The 14,979-nt window shown below is 37.5% G+C and overlaps 1 protein-coding gene across 1 annotated transcript in view; it reads right to left on the minus strand.

The window, feature by feature from the left end:
- Positions 1 to 14,979, minus strand: part of luzp2 (leucine zipper protein 2) — a 157,623-nt gene that overhangs the window by 63,095 nt on the left and 79,549 nt on the right. The window contains exons 2-3 of the mRNA XM_034116041.1: positions 3,871 to 3,988; positions 267 to 337 (exon numbers count right to left, since the gene is read on the minus strand). Of these exons, the coding sequence (XP_033971932.1) occupies positions 267 to 337; positions 3,871 to 3,988 (189 nt within the window). The remainder of the gene's footprint in view (positions 1 to 266; positions 338 to 3,870; positions 3,989 to 14,979) is intronic.

Consider the following 14,979-nt stretch of genomic DNA (forward strand, 5'->3'; position numbering starts at 1 on the left):
TTCACAAGCTTAAATAAGTAATAACTATAGTAAGATACTTACATCAAACTGTATTTAAAGCAATGATTGCCACCATCACATATTCAAAGGCTTCACTGTCATTTTCCCAACAGCTATGGCATTGACCATCTTAAATATTGTGCTGGAATCTTATCAATCACAACTGCTTCTGGTTATTATAAATGCATAACCTACATTTTGATGACAGGCGTGAGCAGCCTGTTACTGTTGGTAACTCATGTGTCATCCACGATGCTTCACTTTACCTCTGTTTGTGGCTGAGCTCCAGAATCCTCTGCACGTCCTTTTTGGCCACTGAGTCATCCTTTTTCAGCGACTGAAAGAGCACAGAAGAAGAAATTATTTCAAAGTACCCCATAAGGCCAGAGACTCGCAAATACTCGTTATAAACATTCCTTGAATCTTGCAATAAATGTTTCAAAAATATAACACGGTTTTTAAGGTTACAAATAACCTCAATCAACAGGGAAAAGCGTCAGTGTTAATTATGCGACTCCTAAATGTAGAATACTGAAACGAAATGTCAAAAGCACCAGACTCTTAAGGTAATTGAGGTGAATATTATTGGATGATGAACCAGATGTAAAATGGTGTTGATGCAAAACACCCCCCATTGAAAAGAAAAAAACAAAGGAAAAAAAACGAAATAGCCTATATTAATGTTGGGATGAAAGTCTTCCAAGAATCCTAACGAGGGCACAGATTGGGTTTTTCGGGTGTCTAAGCATCTGCCTGATGGCTAATTATGGATTAGTCAGGTCTCTGATTGCTCAGCAAGCCCTCCAAGATATTTCTTACTTGTTATGAGCCAAACAGACATTTCCAGACTTCTAAGGGAGTGTGGACGCTTCTCTTTAAATGTGCTTGAAGGGAATATCTATGCAATTAACACAACATTTCCATAAACCCCGATTCCTCCTGTCACAGAGGAGATGTTTCTTCTTCTCGGCAGCCCCTGAATTCACTTCATGTTCATTTATGTACGAGAGCTGGTCTATAAACGGGACCAAAAACAACTCTTGACAATAGAGAATGTATATCCACTTCAGATAATTGAAGTTGTGCAGTTTGAATAATAAAGCATCATGAAAATGTATGTTATTTGCAAAATAACATACATTTCTCTCTCTTGTCTCCCTTGAATCGATAATTTGTATCATCTGTCATGGAGCCAAGATCTAAATGACCACTTTTCTACTCCCCCCAACATTATTGTCCACAACAAAAGAAAGATAAAAGCCCAGGCTTCTTATTTTAACAAGCATTGTTTTGTCATTTACTGTCACAAAAAGAGCTTTACTGTTTGGATGAAAATAATCTTCAGTACACACAGTGGCGATTGAAGTTGTTGCTGAACATAATTTATCCCTAAGGCCTAAAATGAATACAACATATTTATAAATAAAGACAAGAGGCGATAAAAAAAAAAAAATTATTTTGTGTGGTTTTATTCTCTTCTCTGCCTCAATTAATTTCATCCATAAAGAAACCAATATAATTTCCAATTAAAATAGGCCCAGTTTAACACATTGTAAAAGGCTTCTGTAGTTAAATAGTAAGTGAATATGGTTATAAATTACAGTTCCTACATTTTTATGTTAAAACTAAATGGAGATGTTCACTGGATCACATAAGTCTCTGTTCTTCACATACATCAGTGTTCTATTATTAGTGTTTCATTGTGAAAAATACAGTTTACAAGGTTCTTCTTCAAGAGATGATTCAAAAGCTACACAATAAAATATCTTTAACTATCAAACTGCCTTTTTTGTTTTTTACTTATGTGCAAATGTCCCATGTTAGGATAATCTAAATTGTCACTGGAGCCCACAGTAAGGGGCAGGATAAAAATATAGATAATAATGTCTAATCTTGTACTAACTGCTTCGCAGACGGGAGCGTTTGCCAAGAATAAATTCCCCATCACACAAAGCTTAATTATAAAGCGTTTCTGACCACCACCTATGGGTGACTCGTTAAAACAATAAACACTTGCTCCATCAGGTCTATCCGTATCTACTAACGGATTTTCCCTGTTGACTTGATTCCCCTTTAAAAGTTGATGAGTTATTTGTATGTAGATTATGTTTTCCCCCTGAAGCTTTGTTCCAGAGCACACTATTCCAAATCTAACCCAACCTCTGTCCTGCCCAGTGTGCTGGCTCGGGGCCCGGGGGCCAAGATGGATGCCAACCTGGCTAGCCTTGAGTGAATAGACATCAAAGCCTGCCCCGCGGATAATGATAGTCTTTCTGCATGAGCTTTTCCCAGACACATTGGACATCTCTCGCATACACACACAAATGTTGGAAAAATTGTGTACATCAGTTTCTTGATTTTCAGACAATTCTATTAGCCTATAAAAGTGATCTGAAAGTGGAAACATAGACATCCTGCGAAGAGGAAACTATCACTCACACTGCAGCTGTGAGAGCGCTGTGCAGAAACGCAGGGCATCTGGCACCAAAGCTCTTAATGTCCAAGAGGGAGGCATGTTTTGCATCATTGTTTCATACACTAATGGGACTGAAAAATAATACATGATTCAAATGTCTGAATGTATAATTGAGTTTCTCTCATTTCTTGTCATTGCCAGGAGCCATAATGAAGTTGACCTAAACTGACTGCTTGGAAGTGTGTGCAGTATGTGGCACTGTGATAATTATGTTATGCGAAATGCTCACATAATTATAATCTCACCAATAAAATGTGGTATTACTCGATGAAAAGTCCAGGACCAGAATTTGGGGGAACCAAGGGATATCTCCTTTTGCAATAAGGATAATAATCCTCATTACCATCCATCTAAAAGCTGTGTTATTAACCCATTCATATTCCTACATTATGGAAAATAAGCCTTTCTGTAGGAGCTGGGGTAAACATGTTTGTATATTTGTTTTCAGGCCAAATTTAATTGGGGCAAAAAAGCCAAATATTTTCAAAATGTAAAAAGGCGTTTGTGGGCATAACAACTTTTTTTTAGATTATGGTGCATTCATTTTTATTCTTTTATAAATCCATCAGAAAAGGTTGATTACAATCTAGGGGACAGGGATTTGTTTAAATTCTGGTTTTAAAAAGACATTACATTTTTTAGATTCATCGGAAAATGAACAGGTTATGGTGAACCAACTTAAGGGTTGTAAACAAGCGGACAGTAAAAACAATGTATTTGTTATCTTATAGACGTAACATTTAAATTGAGTGGACTAATATGATGTTCAAAAAAGTAGTTTGAGTAACTGTGATGAATGTTTGTTTGCCTGACATTTGATCTATTTTTGGTGATGTTCCCAGAAGCAATTACTCTGGTGGGAAATGTTATCATAACTGATATAATCGAGGGCTGGAGCTTTGAAAGTAAATCCCACGTTGTAATTAACTGTAGTTCTCCATTAAGCACAGTATTGATCCCAACAGTTAAAGGCTTTAAAATTGGATTGGGAAGTGTTTACATTTTTGTGAATTGATGGTGCTGTCAATCTTTTCAGTTTTATCCTTCCATCTCATAAGCTGTGTTGCCGCTGTTGTCATTAGAGCTGAAAACGTTCACTTGCTAATTGATCGGATTTTCCATCTTGCATTGCATTTTCAGTAACTGCATTTCCAGTAATACATGGCGTACATAACAATGGGTGGGCTCGCCAAATTGAAAAACATTTGCACATTAATTTGTAATAACTGTGAGTTGCTATATAACAGATTGATTGAAACAGAAGTGAGAACAGTCATGGGTTTCCTTATATGGCTGAAAATACAGGATGGAAAATAACCTCCGGCCTAGAATGACGGCCGACAAAGCCGGCTAAAACTGTGGTATCTTTGAAAAAGAAACACTACATTCACAACCTGAAGGTTGCCTTTTATGCTGTCCAACTCCTTTGATGTCTTGGAGAGCTGATGCAGGATGTTGCTCCGTTCACTGAAGACTTCTTTTAGCTTCTTTTCCAGCCCATCGTAGCTTTGTCTGTTGAGAGAATGAGATATTTAGATTTCACTATAACATTTCTTACACTGGCTAAGATAATTCACTTTATTGGCACCCTTGGGAGGAAGAGGTATGTTTAAACTGGATTGAAAGCACAATCTTTAAGGCTAAAGGCTCTAGCTATAGGGGAGATAACTAATATCTACTCAGCACAGTCTCTGGAAGAATAGAAGACAAGGAATAACTTATATTCCTTTCAATCAACCAATTTATTGAAGGCTCGTTTTACTGAGATATTTCTTGTGACCTGAGGTATGATCCTGCTTCTCCAATTTAAATATCCACATATTCCATCCAATTATTAAAGAGAACTTCTACAGGGCACATTTATCAAATCCTGTTTGTCTCTTTCAAAACTGAACTCTTGAATGGCACTGCAGAGGAGTTCTTTTCATGTATAACTGAACTCTGAAAATATGGAAGATCAGGGCACCAAAAGAGGAGTTTAAGGGGCCTGTCGGTAAAGGGAAAACAGACTCAAAGGAAAAAGGTCACTTGGCTAAAAGACCCAACCAATTCGACCTATGTTGGATCCATTGTTGACAACTGCATTTTCCCTTTGAACCCTTTTATTGATACATATGAACATACCACATAATATTATTTACTTCTGTACACAAATCAGAACACAGACAAATATATTGTTTACAACCTTGTTTTCTGAATCAAGGGCAGCAACAACTGATGAGAGGTGTTTAAAATCAATTATATCTGAATGTGATCCCCTGCAAATAAATAAGAGTCAAGGCCCTGTATTTCTATAATAATAATAATGATTCTCATACACTTGAATATTTTGATGACCTCACAAGTCTTCCGACTGTTGATGTTGATGCTGTCACAAGGACAGATACAGGAAAACTCCTGCCCACTGCAATAACTCTGTACAACAAATCACCTCTGGCTGGAAGAGAACTCTCTGCTCCATAGTTTTTCTCTTCACTGTACATTTTACATTTATATATTCAGTCTAATATTTAATATTCCATCTGTCACAACATATAAAGCAATACCTTGCTTTATATGTTGTTATTGCTCATTTGTAAATTCAACATGTATATTTTCTACTTTCTTGTTTATTTCTTGTCTTTTAATTTGTATTGTACAATGCCATGTCTTTTTATGCTGCTGCAACACAAACATTTCCCAAATTGGGATCAATAAAGTTCTATCTTATCTTATCTCTAACACTATCCATAACCCATCCAATGGCCACTCTCTGCTGGTCTGTTATGAAGTTAGCCGGTAGAGGAGAAGTAAAAAGAAGAGATCATTTTCATTTGAAATAAGAAATGTTATGCTTTTTTTTTTTAAATGTTAAATATGTTTTTCATCAGAATGTGAATAAATTAAATGGCCATGCCTCACTCTGTATTTGCCCTACAGTATTTTACTTTGGCCATTTTTTAGCAAGTAGGCTAATGCAGTGGTTGGTGCAAGGAATAAACTAATTTCACTCTTCAACAGGCACCACACTCTAATATGACTTATATTTGAGTATGATGGCCAGCCAGCCCAGCCATTGAGGAGCCGGAAATATTTTCAATTTCTTATGAAACCATGCCTGGATAACTTAAACTACGGCCAGGGCCACAGTCTATACAATTAATGTCAAAGACTGTGCTACTTGGATCAAGCCAACTGTTCTCCTTAATATAATGTAAAACATGAGGATACATTAAATAAAGATTCCATTGCTTTGGCTAAACCCTGCACATGTAAACCTTATTACTTGAGCTTTAAGTCAACGTTGATTATTTTTTTTGAGTGGCTAAAAATAACCATACAAACTTTGAATCCTGCTGTTTAGTCATTGAAGATTTGGTTTATTACGTTAATGAAAAACAAAGTTTGAGCAATCATTCCTTTTCTTTTTTGTTGCAAATAGGTCCCATATATATGTAATTATCTGGAACACATGTTTGTTTAATAGTCAAATAAGGTTTCATTTTTTTAAATCAAGCAAACAACAAAACAGCTCTGTTAGTATATTGTTCCAAATAATTCAAAAGATCAAAATAATTTTCTCTGCCTACTTCCTTACAGTATGTAATCTGAAACTCCAAATGACATCAGCAGCTTTAAGCACTACGTATGCACTTGACATAGCGGAATAATTCCTCGCTAAATACAAAAATCTCACATTCATTCCCTTTTACATTAATCACTTTTTATAGAAACACTCTACCATTCCCCACTTGCTACTGAAGGTACCAAAAAAAAAAGATTCTGCATCCATGGCTTCCTTTCAGCCTGGGCCCTCTTCCAAAAAGCCTGCACACCCCATGTCATAGATCCTAGGCGCAGATCATACACAATAACACATAAATCACAAATAGAAAAGCAACACCTGGGAAATAAATAAATAATACGGCATACTGAATCCCACACATGACTTGCCACCATATGGCATTGGCGGGGAAATATATTGCAGGTTCAGGCGACGAGGGAAGATGGGGTTAGAGATTCCTCCCTGTCTGCCATATTATTCACTGCCCAATGGAATAGGCCCGTGGGTATCTGTGAAATGAAAGCGACCTATAATTTGAGGCCCACTGACACAGAAACATGTATATCACAGGCTTGTTGGATTAGGTCTGGACTTTTTTTTACAACAAATCCACTATAAACTGCTCATTGCAAGAAACAAATGGTACCAGCTGCATGACTACATCATAACCTCTAAAAGTCCAGTGTTCTAGCAGCCTCCTCCCAATTTGTTTAGTCAGAGATGTTTAAAAATGAGAAAATCAGAAATAGCACCACCAGGCACATGGCCATAGAGCAGTGGAGAAGAGATAATTAAATATTTCATTTCAGACATCTGCAGTTTGAAATCACTCACTTGGTGTCTTTATAGAACTCATCAAATACCCAAGACTGATGCCGAGACATCTTTTATTGGATCCGACTATGGAGGGCAAATATGTCTGTTGGAGTCACAGCCGGTTCTGAGTTATATGAGGCTGACCTTGCATTGTGGGAAATAACTGCTGAGGCTTAAGAAAAACACTACAGTCAACAACCAAACAATAGCTTAATAAAGCAATCCAAGGCTATAGCATAACAGAGAAATCTGCAAGAGCTTACGATCCATTGTTGACAAGAGCTAGCTTCTAAATACAACGCTCATAATTGCAGCTTTTCCTAAACAGCCTAGTACTGCAACCACCCATAACACGCTGTTGACTATGATAGTGTTTGACATGGAAATAGAAAACAATACAAGTACAGTTAAAATTGTGACCCTGTGTGGGCAAATGTTTTTGTGCGCCCACACACTAGCATTAGCTTGAAGTAATAGAGAGCAGCCGGTAATAAACTAATATCCTTCTGCACGCATCTATCTCAACACACAGGGATGCCTGATGTACCCAACGAGTTGCGTTGCTATACCTGTTTCATCTTTGTTCCATCATTATGCTTATTTTGAATAAGCTGTCAGAGAGCTGTAGTAACTGGGAATGGGTAATACTAAAATAAAAGTAGAGTCGATAGCAGAACAATGGCTCCTCGTTTGTAGAGTCCAGTAAAACTTAATACAAGGACATTGAGGATATCCTCCACCATCATCTGCTAAGCAATTACCGTAGCTGTAGTGAAATACTCACAGAGGAGCTCCGTGTGTTAGCAGGTTGAGTAATCTAATGTCTCCCCCCCTCCCTAACCTTAATTCTCAAAGCTATTTTTGGAAAATGTGCAAGATGAAGTCGGCGGTTGGGGCAAGGACGAATGAAAGGATTCCCCTGGGCTCCGTGTCTTTGGAGGCCTCTCCACCACCAGACTAGTTGTTTTAAAACCCACCCAGAGCTGAAATCTGAGCAGTATCAGTAATTTATTCAACATGTCATCTACAGTATACACATAACCCAATGAACATAACAAATGTGCAGCCAAGAATATGTCATTTTATTTTCTTCTTGGAAATGGAACATGCCGACTAAGACTCTGGCCGTTTCTCAATGTCGAGTAAACCTGCTGCAGAGCCACTACTTCAAGTATACTACGTCATCGAGTGGACTGTTTAAATGCATGTTAAATGCCCAGCATTCGGCGCCACTCGATGACGTAGTATACTTGAAATAGTGGCTCTGCAGCAGGTATACTCGATATTGAGAAACGGCCTCTGCTTCTCTTTCTTATTTGGTTTTATGCTTTCAAGAACATTATTGAAGACCATGATGAAAAACAATCTATCAACATTTAAAGCTACTGTATAGTCGCCATCCACCTCTTTTAGCTAAAAGAGACTTGTCGTTATCTACCCATTTTACACCAAATGTCTATAGCTCAGTAATGGCTTTTTAAGCAGATATTTATGTAACCCTTCTTAATTAAACAATCCACATGTGATGTCATTTGTACCATCAATGGCAATGGTAGATTGCAGACCTCAATAACGAAAAGAAAACATAAATTGCGTATCCGGTGAGTGTTTCGGATCCACTCCAAATATTGATGGGTTGTAAATTGGCCCAATTTTTACAGCCTCCACAACAAGTTTCCTAAAAATCAGACCAGTATTTTTTTTCCCACAATGCTGCTGACAGAGAAGCAGACAAACAAACTGAGCCAGATATAAAACTTACATTGCAGAGTTTATATTAAAGGGGACATATTATGCTAAATGCACTTTTTGATGTCTTTTACACATAAATATGTGTCCCCGGTGTGTCAGGGAACTCACAAAGTGTCAGAAAACAAAACCCCTCTCTCTTTTCCTCCAGAATTTTCGCTTCTATTACTGCCTTGGCGACATCCGGCCGACATGACACGTCCCAACCAAGCGGCAAACTCTGGGGAAGAGCCGGGACGCCAATACGGAAGTGCCACAAACTGCAGTTCATATATTGGCCGACAGGCGATGACTGCAGAAAGGAGCAATTTCCATAGACCCCCATGTTAAAATGCCCAATTGTACAGCAGAAAAAAACATGTTTCTACCCCTGGATGCAATAAATATTATTATGGATATAGTTAGATTCCACCTTCATGATTATGAATCTGTGAGTGAATTGTTTTCTAACGCGACCATTTTATTTATATTAGGTCTTAAAGTGTTTGCATAGATTAGGGCGTGGTCACTTTGATGGACAGGTACGTGCCTCACTGTCAGCTAACAGCAACTTGTCCACTCTGCTAGGCTACAACGTTAGTTAGTTGTAGTTACTGTACTTGACCCTTTAGCCGTGTTCGTGGTGATTGTGCCTTTTAGGGAATATTGTTACAAATACCAGACAATTAAAATGTCGTGCTGTGCGCTTGAATGTACTTCCAAGAAGTCTAAAATGATAATATTATACATGTTAACCCCGTTAGCAGGTGTTTGTGTGCTTGTTAGCTTAGCTTGTTATGTAGCTTATTAGCCAGCTAAGGACGTAACCCTTTATACATGTATATATATATAGCCCCCTGCGGCTCCGTTTGCTCCGGGTGGTGGAGTCCGGCATTTTGTTGAAAACCAAAAGTGCCAGCAGTAACTTGGTATGCATGTATTTCATGTTAGCTTAGCTTCTTAGCCTGAGCTAGCTCTGTTTACTTCCAGTTCGGAGGCAGCAGGTCCCGCCTCGGCTCCGCCTCTTTGCCCTTATTTGGAGCAGGCGGGAGTTAGACTCTGACGTCACTGTCGAGCCGTTAGTGGCCGACTCCGCCTACTAAGGGCTTCTCGGCAACTCTGCAGAATCCTATGGGTGACGTCAAGGACACTACGTCCATTTATATATACAGTCTATGGTCCCAACCTATCGTCTCCGGCACACGTGACACGTCCCAACCTATCGTCTCCGGCACACGTAACACGTCCCAACCTATCGTCTCGGTATCTCTCGCAGCTGTGTGTCTGTGTATTCAGCAGGATGTCTGCAGGAGGCACTAAGAGTACAGTTGTTATATATATTACACATATAATGGCACTGTTCTAGTGGTAAACACTTAAGAAAGAACATGTCAAGCTATGTGCTGTATCAGAAACAATGCGCAGCGTGTTTTGGGAGTAATATGCTCTGTGTTTACATTAGCAAGCATGCTAACACTCAGAGCTAACCATGGAGCTAACGCTGTAGGCTACTGGAGAGAATATGTGAAACGTAATGTCTTTGTGGTAAACCCTGTGAGAGAGAAAGGTTTGAGCTCCATACTGTTTCAGAAATAATGCTTGAAGTGGTTGGGAGCATAATATGGCATTTAATCACCGCAGCGTTTAGCTGAGTTTCTCCCGGTAGAAAACTCTCTTAGCAGGGGAAAGCTGCAAGACGCTACAAAGGGGCGTGGCTAGCAGCAGCCGTTCCATTTAAAGCAGAATCAGCCTTTTTGGAACAGGGCTGGAAAAGAGGGGTATGAGCAGGATGAGGCATGGCTACAATGGGTGATCTGTTTGGTATTTTAAGCAAAAAACTTCACAGACATGTTTTGTATAGGTATGGCACTACCATATATTTTTCAAATATAGCATAATAGGTCCACTTTAAATAATTTAGTCCAAATAAAAAAGCACCATTTGACAAGTAAATTAAGTATTTTCAACACACTCTGTTGGTATACATTGAAGTCATTGCTAACCTGGAGACCTTTTGTGCTGTCTCCTGCTTACAATAAGTGTCTTTTGATTGTCAATAAATGTAACAAAATCAACAAATACAGCACAAAGGGAAAGAAAATAGTGTCGCCCATCAGTTATTAAACCAAAATTCAAATTGTGTAATATTTACTCTCATTTGTTTGCAGATTGCTTGAAATTCAAACAAGTTATTCATTATGATTATTTTTTTTATTCATGCAGTGGAAGCAGAAAGTTATTGGCTGGATGGTTATATTTGAACTATAAGAACATCTTAACGTTAGATGTAGTCATTACATGAACATCGTTGGACTTGAACATGGAAATACATTCCAAACAATAAGTGCAGTGCCAGTGTAACGCATCTTAACACACCATGCCATGTCCCTGGTAGTAGGATCACAGTTAAATATTTATCATGTTACAAGGCAGCAGTCACAGAAACCAACAGCTCCTAAGCATAAAAGCAGTTTATTTGCCGTCATGCAGATTATAGGCAGACAGCGGTTTATGTGGTACTTCCAATTTCAGGCTGGATTAATTATGCCATTAGGAGAGGGCACGTAAATAGTTTTAATAAGGGGGACAGCCCAAGGCCTGTCAGTGAATTAATATATTCCTCTAGCAGAGCATGACCACCAGCTAACATCTGCAACAAAAGTCAGTCATGTTTACAGACTGTTGTATAAACATAGCACACAGCAGGGAATATTAATTGCATGCATGTCAGAGGATGTCTGGCACTAAATCCTCCCTAATTGTTTAGAGGGGGGGACGTAAAGAAAACAATTGGTGGTGAGAAAGCCAATTTTGCCTTGTCAATAAAGGTCAAAGCAACATATCCAGGACATCTATTGCACGTAAATGTAATCTGGAAATGTCAGAGAAGAAATCACTAAACTTAAAGACAATCACAATATTGTTAATTTTATAATGATGTTCTTTTTATTATTTTGAACTCTAGGTAATACAATCTGATAGAACTTGAGTTTATGTTTTGGAATTGTAATGCCAGTGTTGTCCGAAGATATTCAAGAATAACCACTCTTTTATCTTGCATCTTATCCAACTCAGTGTAGACTATATCAAAGATATAATTGATGTTCTGAGCACCCCAAAACATCTATTATTATCTCCCAGGTTTGCATTTGAAAGGAAACGTTTTTCTTTTCTTTTCATGTGTTGCTAACTCTATTCTTTGCAACAATGATGAGTAATTTTTTTTAAAAGCATGAGTTCACACAAAGAGATGTTCTTGGGTATTACTTCAGTACTGCTATGGCACTGACACTACAATTGTTGAGGATTATCTTCTCTTTTCAGTGAAAGGTGCAACAAATATAGCTTTTTTTAACATTAAAGTTGACTGAACAAATATTTCTGTGAAGTTGTGGGGGAAAAAATGATTAACAGAAGAATGAAAGTCTTTATATTTAGTTGAATTAAAATGCCAATCTAATGATATAATGCAAGATTAATGATTTGGAAACAAGTACCATCCAACACTGAGAGCCTGATGCGTCTGAAATATAATTAAGTGAAAAGCAATTTGAACTTAAGTATTTTATCATTTAGATGGATGAAATTGTATTGGTATGAACCGATTTTACACATGAGCAAAAATCCAGACAGTCTGCATTTCTCATTCTTTATTTTATTATGTGGTTGAAATTGAGAGCATGCAGAAATGAAATGGATTTTCTGACCTGTTTGTGAGAGTTGATGTAAAGATCACAGCACATTTTGACCTCTGGTTAATCATGTAAACTGCCCAGCAGGCTGCGTTTGAACAGCGGATATAACATTACAGTGGCAGTGATTAAAATGATATAAGAACTCTCCATTTTATACATACTCCTTCTAATTTGTTCATCAATTAAGTTATGTAATTTTCCACCATGGGAGGTTTAAGGCATTGAAATAGAAATACTTAACATATTAAATGAATAATTCAATGATTACTCGCAGGCATTTTTATGCATAAGTAGATGGCAATTACTTTCCCTTGACATTGAACACTTTCATTCTCTGCCTGTACTTCGAAACAAAATTGTTTCTAGACCATTTCTAGGTTCAATTGATACATAACAATCCCAGAAATGGAACAAAATACACAATATAATGCAAAACTTAAGCGGGTAAAACAAAAAAATAAAGCAAATAAAGCTATTAAAGAATACCTGAAACATATGCATCCACTAACAGATACAGCATCATCTCTATGAAGCATTTTCTTCATTGGAAAACCAAGTTATTATTTAATATCTCTTTCGTTCAGCTTCCTGATATGTAAAGAGAAACATTAAAAGTATTTCGCTTTTTCTATTCAAGTTGAGCTGATCACAGTCCTTTATGTCTCGTCATTCATAATTTAAATCCCAAATCATATTCATTGAGACATGAAACCTAGCATGCCTAAACAAATCTGCTTTGGATTTAAAATGATCCAGGTCAAAGCCAAGCCCTTTTTTCTGGCTAATTATATATTCACACCGTGTTTGTTTTCTATTCACTGCTCCTGTATTTTACATACATTTAACATCGCAGAGATGGTGATGTTAAGTGCTTTCTTCAGCTTGATGTATGATGTTGATGTGACTCATTCTGTATTCCTATGGCAGAATCTCTCATCTAAGGATCTACTGTATATCACACAAATTACAGCTTTGAAAACATCCCAAGGACCTCGTACGGTTGCCAGCTTCAATTACATCTTGGATTTGAGTATATCTAATGCATATCCGCCCAACCTCGCTTTCCAAAGATGTGTAACACTGTGTTTCCAGCTTCAATAATTGTTGCGCTATAATCAAGCAGCGTTGAGCTCCGATTTTTTTAGTTTACTGTGAAAGGCGCACTGCTACTGCGAACAATAAAGGGATTTCTTTCAAATGGAAGAGCCTCACCTTTTCCCTCTGAGACATTTCATGACAACTTCTAATCCAGCATTGTTTCCGATGTTTTGTTTGGAGAATGCTACAAGAAGGAAGCTGTTTTACACCAGAGGCAAATTCCTCGGGAAATTAACACTACAAGCTCAATACGTGTTTCAATCTCAATTTGCTAAAGCAACAGCACGATGTGACAAAAGGACCAAACATGAACAATTGTAAAAATGTAAGAAAAAAACCCACAGATATAGGTCAATGCATAAAAAGTGTTATATTTCAGTGCAGTTCATTTAGCTTAATAACCCTTAAATAGCATGTTGAACTCATTTGTTCTGTCATTTTTCTGCACTAGTTGGAGTTTCTAAATAATGCATTGCAGTGTTATAACAGGATAAATCCAGGAATAAGACGAGTGAAACACTTGAGGGACAGTCTTGAAAAAGAATGCCCTTTTCACTAAAATAAAATAACATTTAAGGGCACTTAAAAACAACTCAAATTGATGTTACATTTGCAAGGTTCCCCCAGGTGATGTAATAGCAGAGATGGAAAGTGTTTGATGGAGGATTTCAGCCACAGGAGGACACAAAGCACTCGTTAAAATACCTCTGTGTGTGCGTGATAGCAACTTATTTAAACAATCGTCCAGCTATTCAATTTGAACTTTAGGCGAACCTCAACACAATGTTCATTCTGTTGGGAGAAATGTGTGTCCAGCAGGCATTTGCCTTGGGTTTGACCTGTGATGCAGAGGTAATGACAGCAGGATAACAGTTTCTGGCTTATACAAATATGTAGCATGTGTTGCTTATTTTCATTGCAGCTTAAAATTATAAAATGTTTAACAGGTAGGGATTTAATGACAACTTTTCTCTCAACTAAATTAATTGTCTGGTCTATAACATGTCAAAACTAATTGTGACAGTTGCCATCATGTTTTCCAAAAGCCTAATAACACAATTTAAACTGCTCTCTTGTGTGTAACCAACAGACCAAACAATTTTCCCTTTCACTTCAAATCCTCACATATGACATATCTTAAAAGGACTAATCCATTTTCAATTGATCAGTAATCCATTAATTGACTTATTGTTTACACTCCATTAATGATTTATTCTCACACTAACACGTTGCTCATGTTTTATTTATTATTTCCGTATCAATAGAGCATCTTTAAATCACAAAGTTGGAGAGTGTTTTGATAAGTAAGTTATTTAAATAGTTACAGAAAGTTAAAGAGGCCCTTTTATGCTTTTCCCTTTCCTCTAGTGTGTTAAATAGGTTGTTGTACATGTGAAGGGTCTGCAAAGCTCTAATCCCAAAGTTTCTCTCCCACACACTCCCCCCCCCCCCCCAGACAGAGGGTGAAAAGAGGTGCTGCAGCACAATACAAAATAAAGAGCTTTTTGAACATTAAAGCATGGAGACATGTCAGAATAGAGACACTAAATACAAATATGAACCTGAAAATGAGCAGAATATGTCATCTGTATATAGCGAAAAAAACATTGGGTAAAAGATGA

This window comes from Trematomus bernacchii, unplaced genomic scaffold, assembly GCF_902827165.1.
Source record: "Trematomus bernacchii unplaced genomic scaffold, fTreBer1.1, whole genome shotgun sequence".
NCBI classification, from domain to species: domain Eukaryota; kingdom Metazoa; phylum Chordata; class Actinopteri; order Perciformes; family Nototheniidae; genus Trematomus; species Trematomus bernacchii.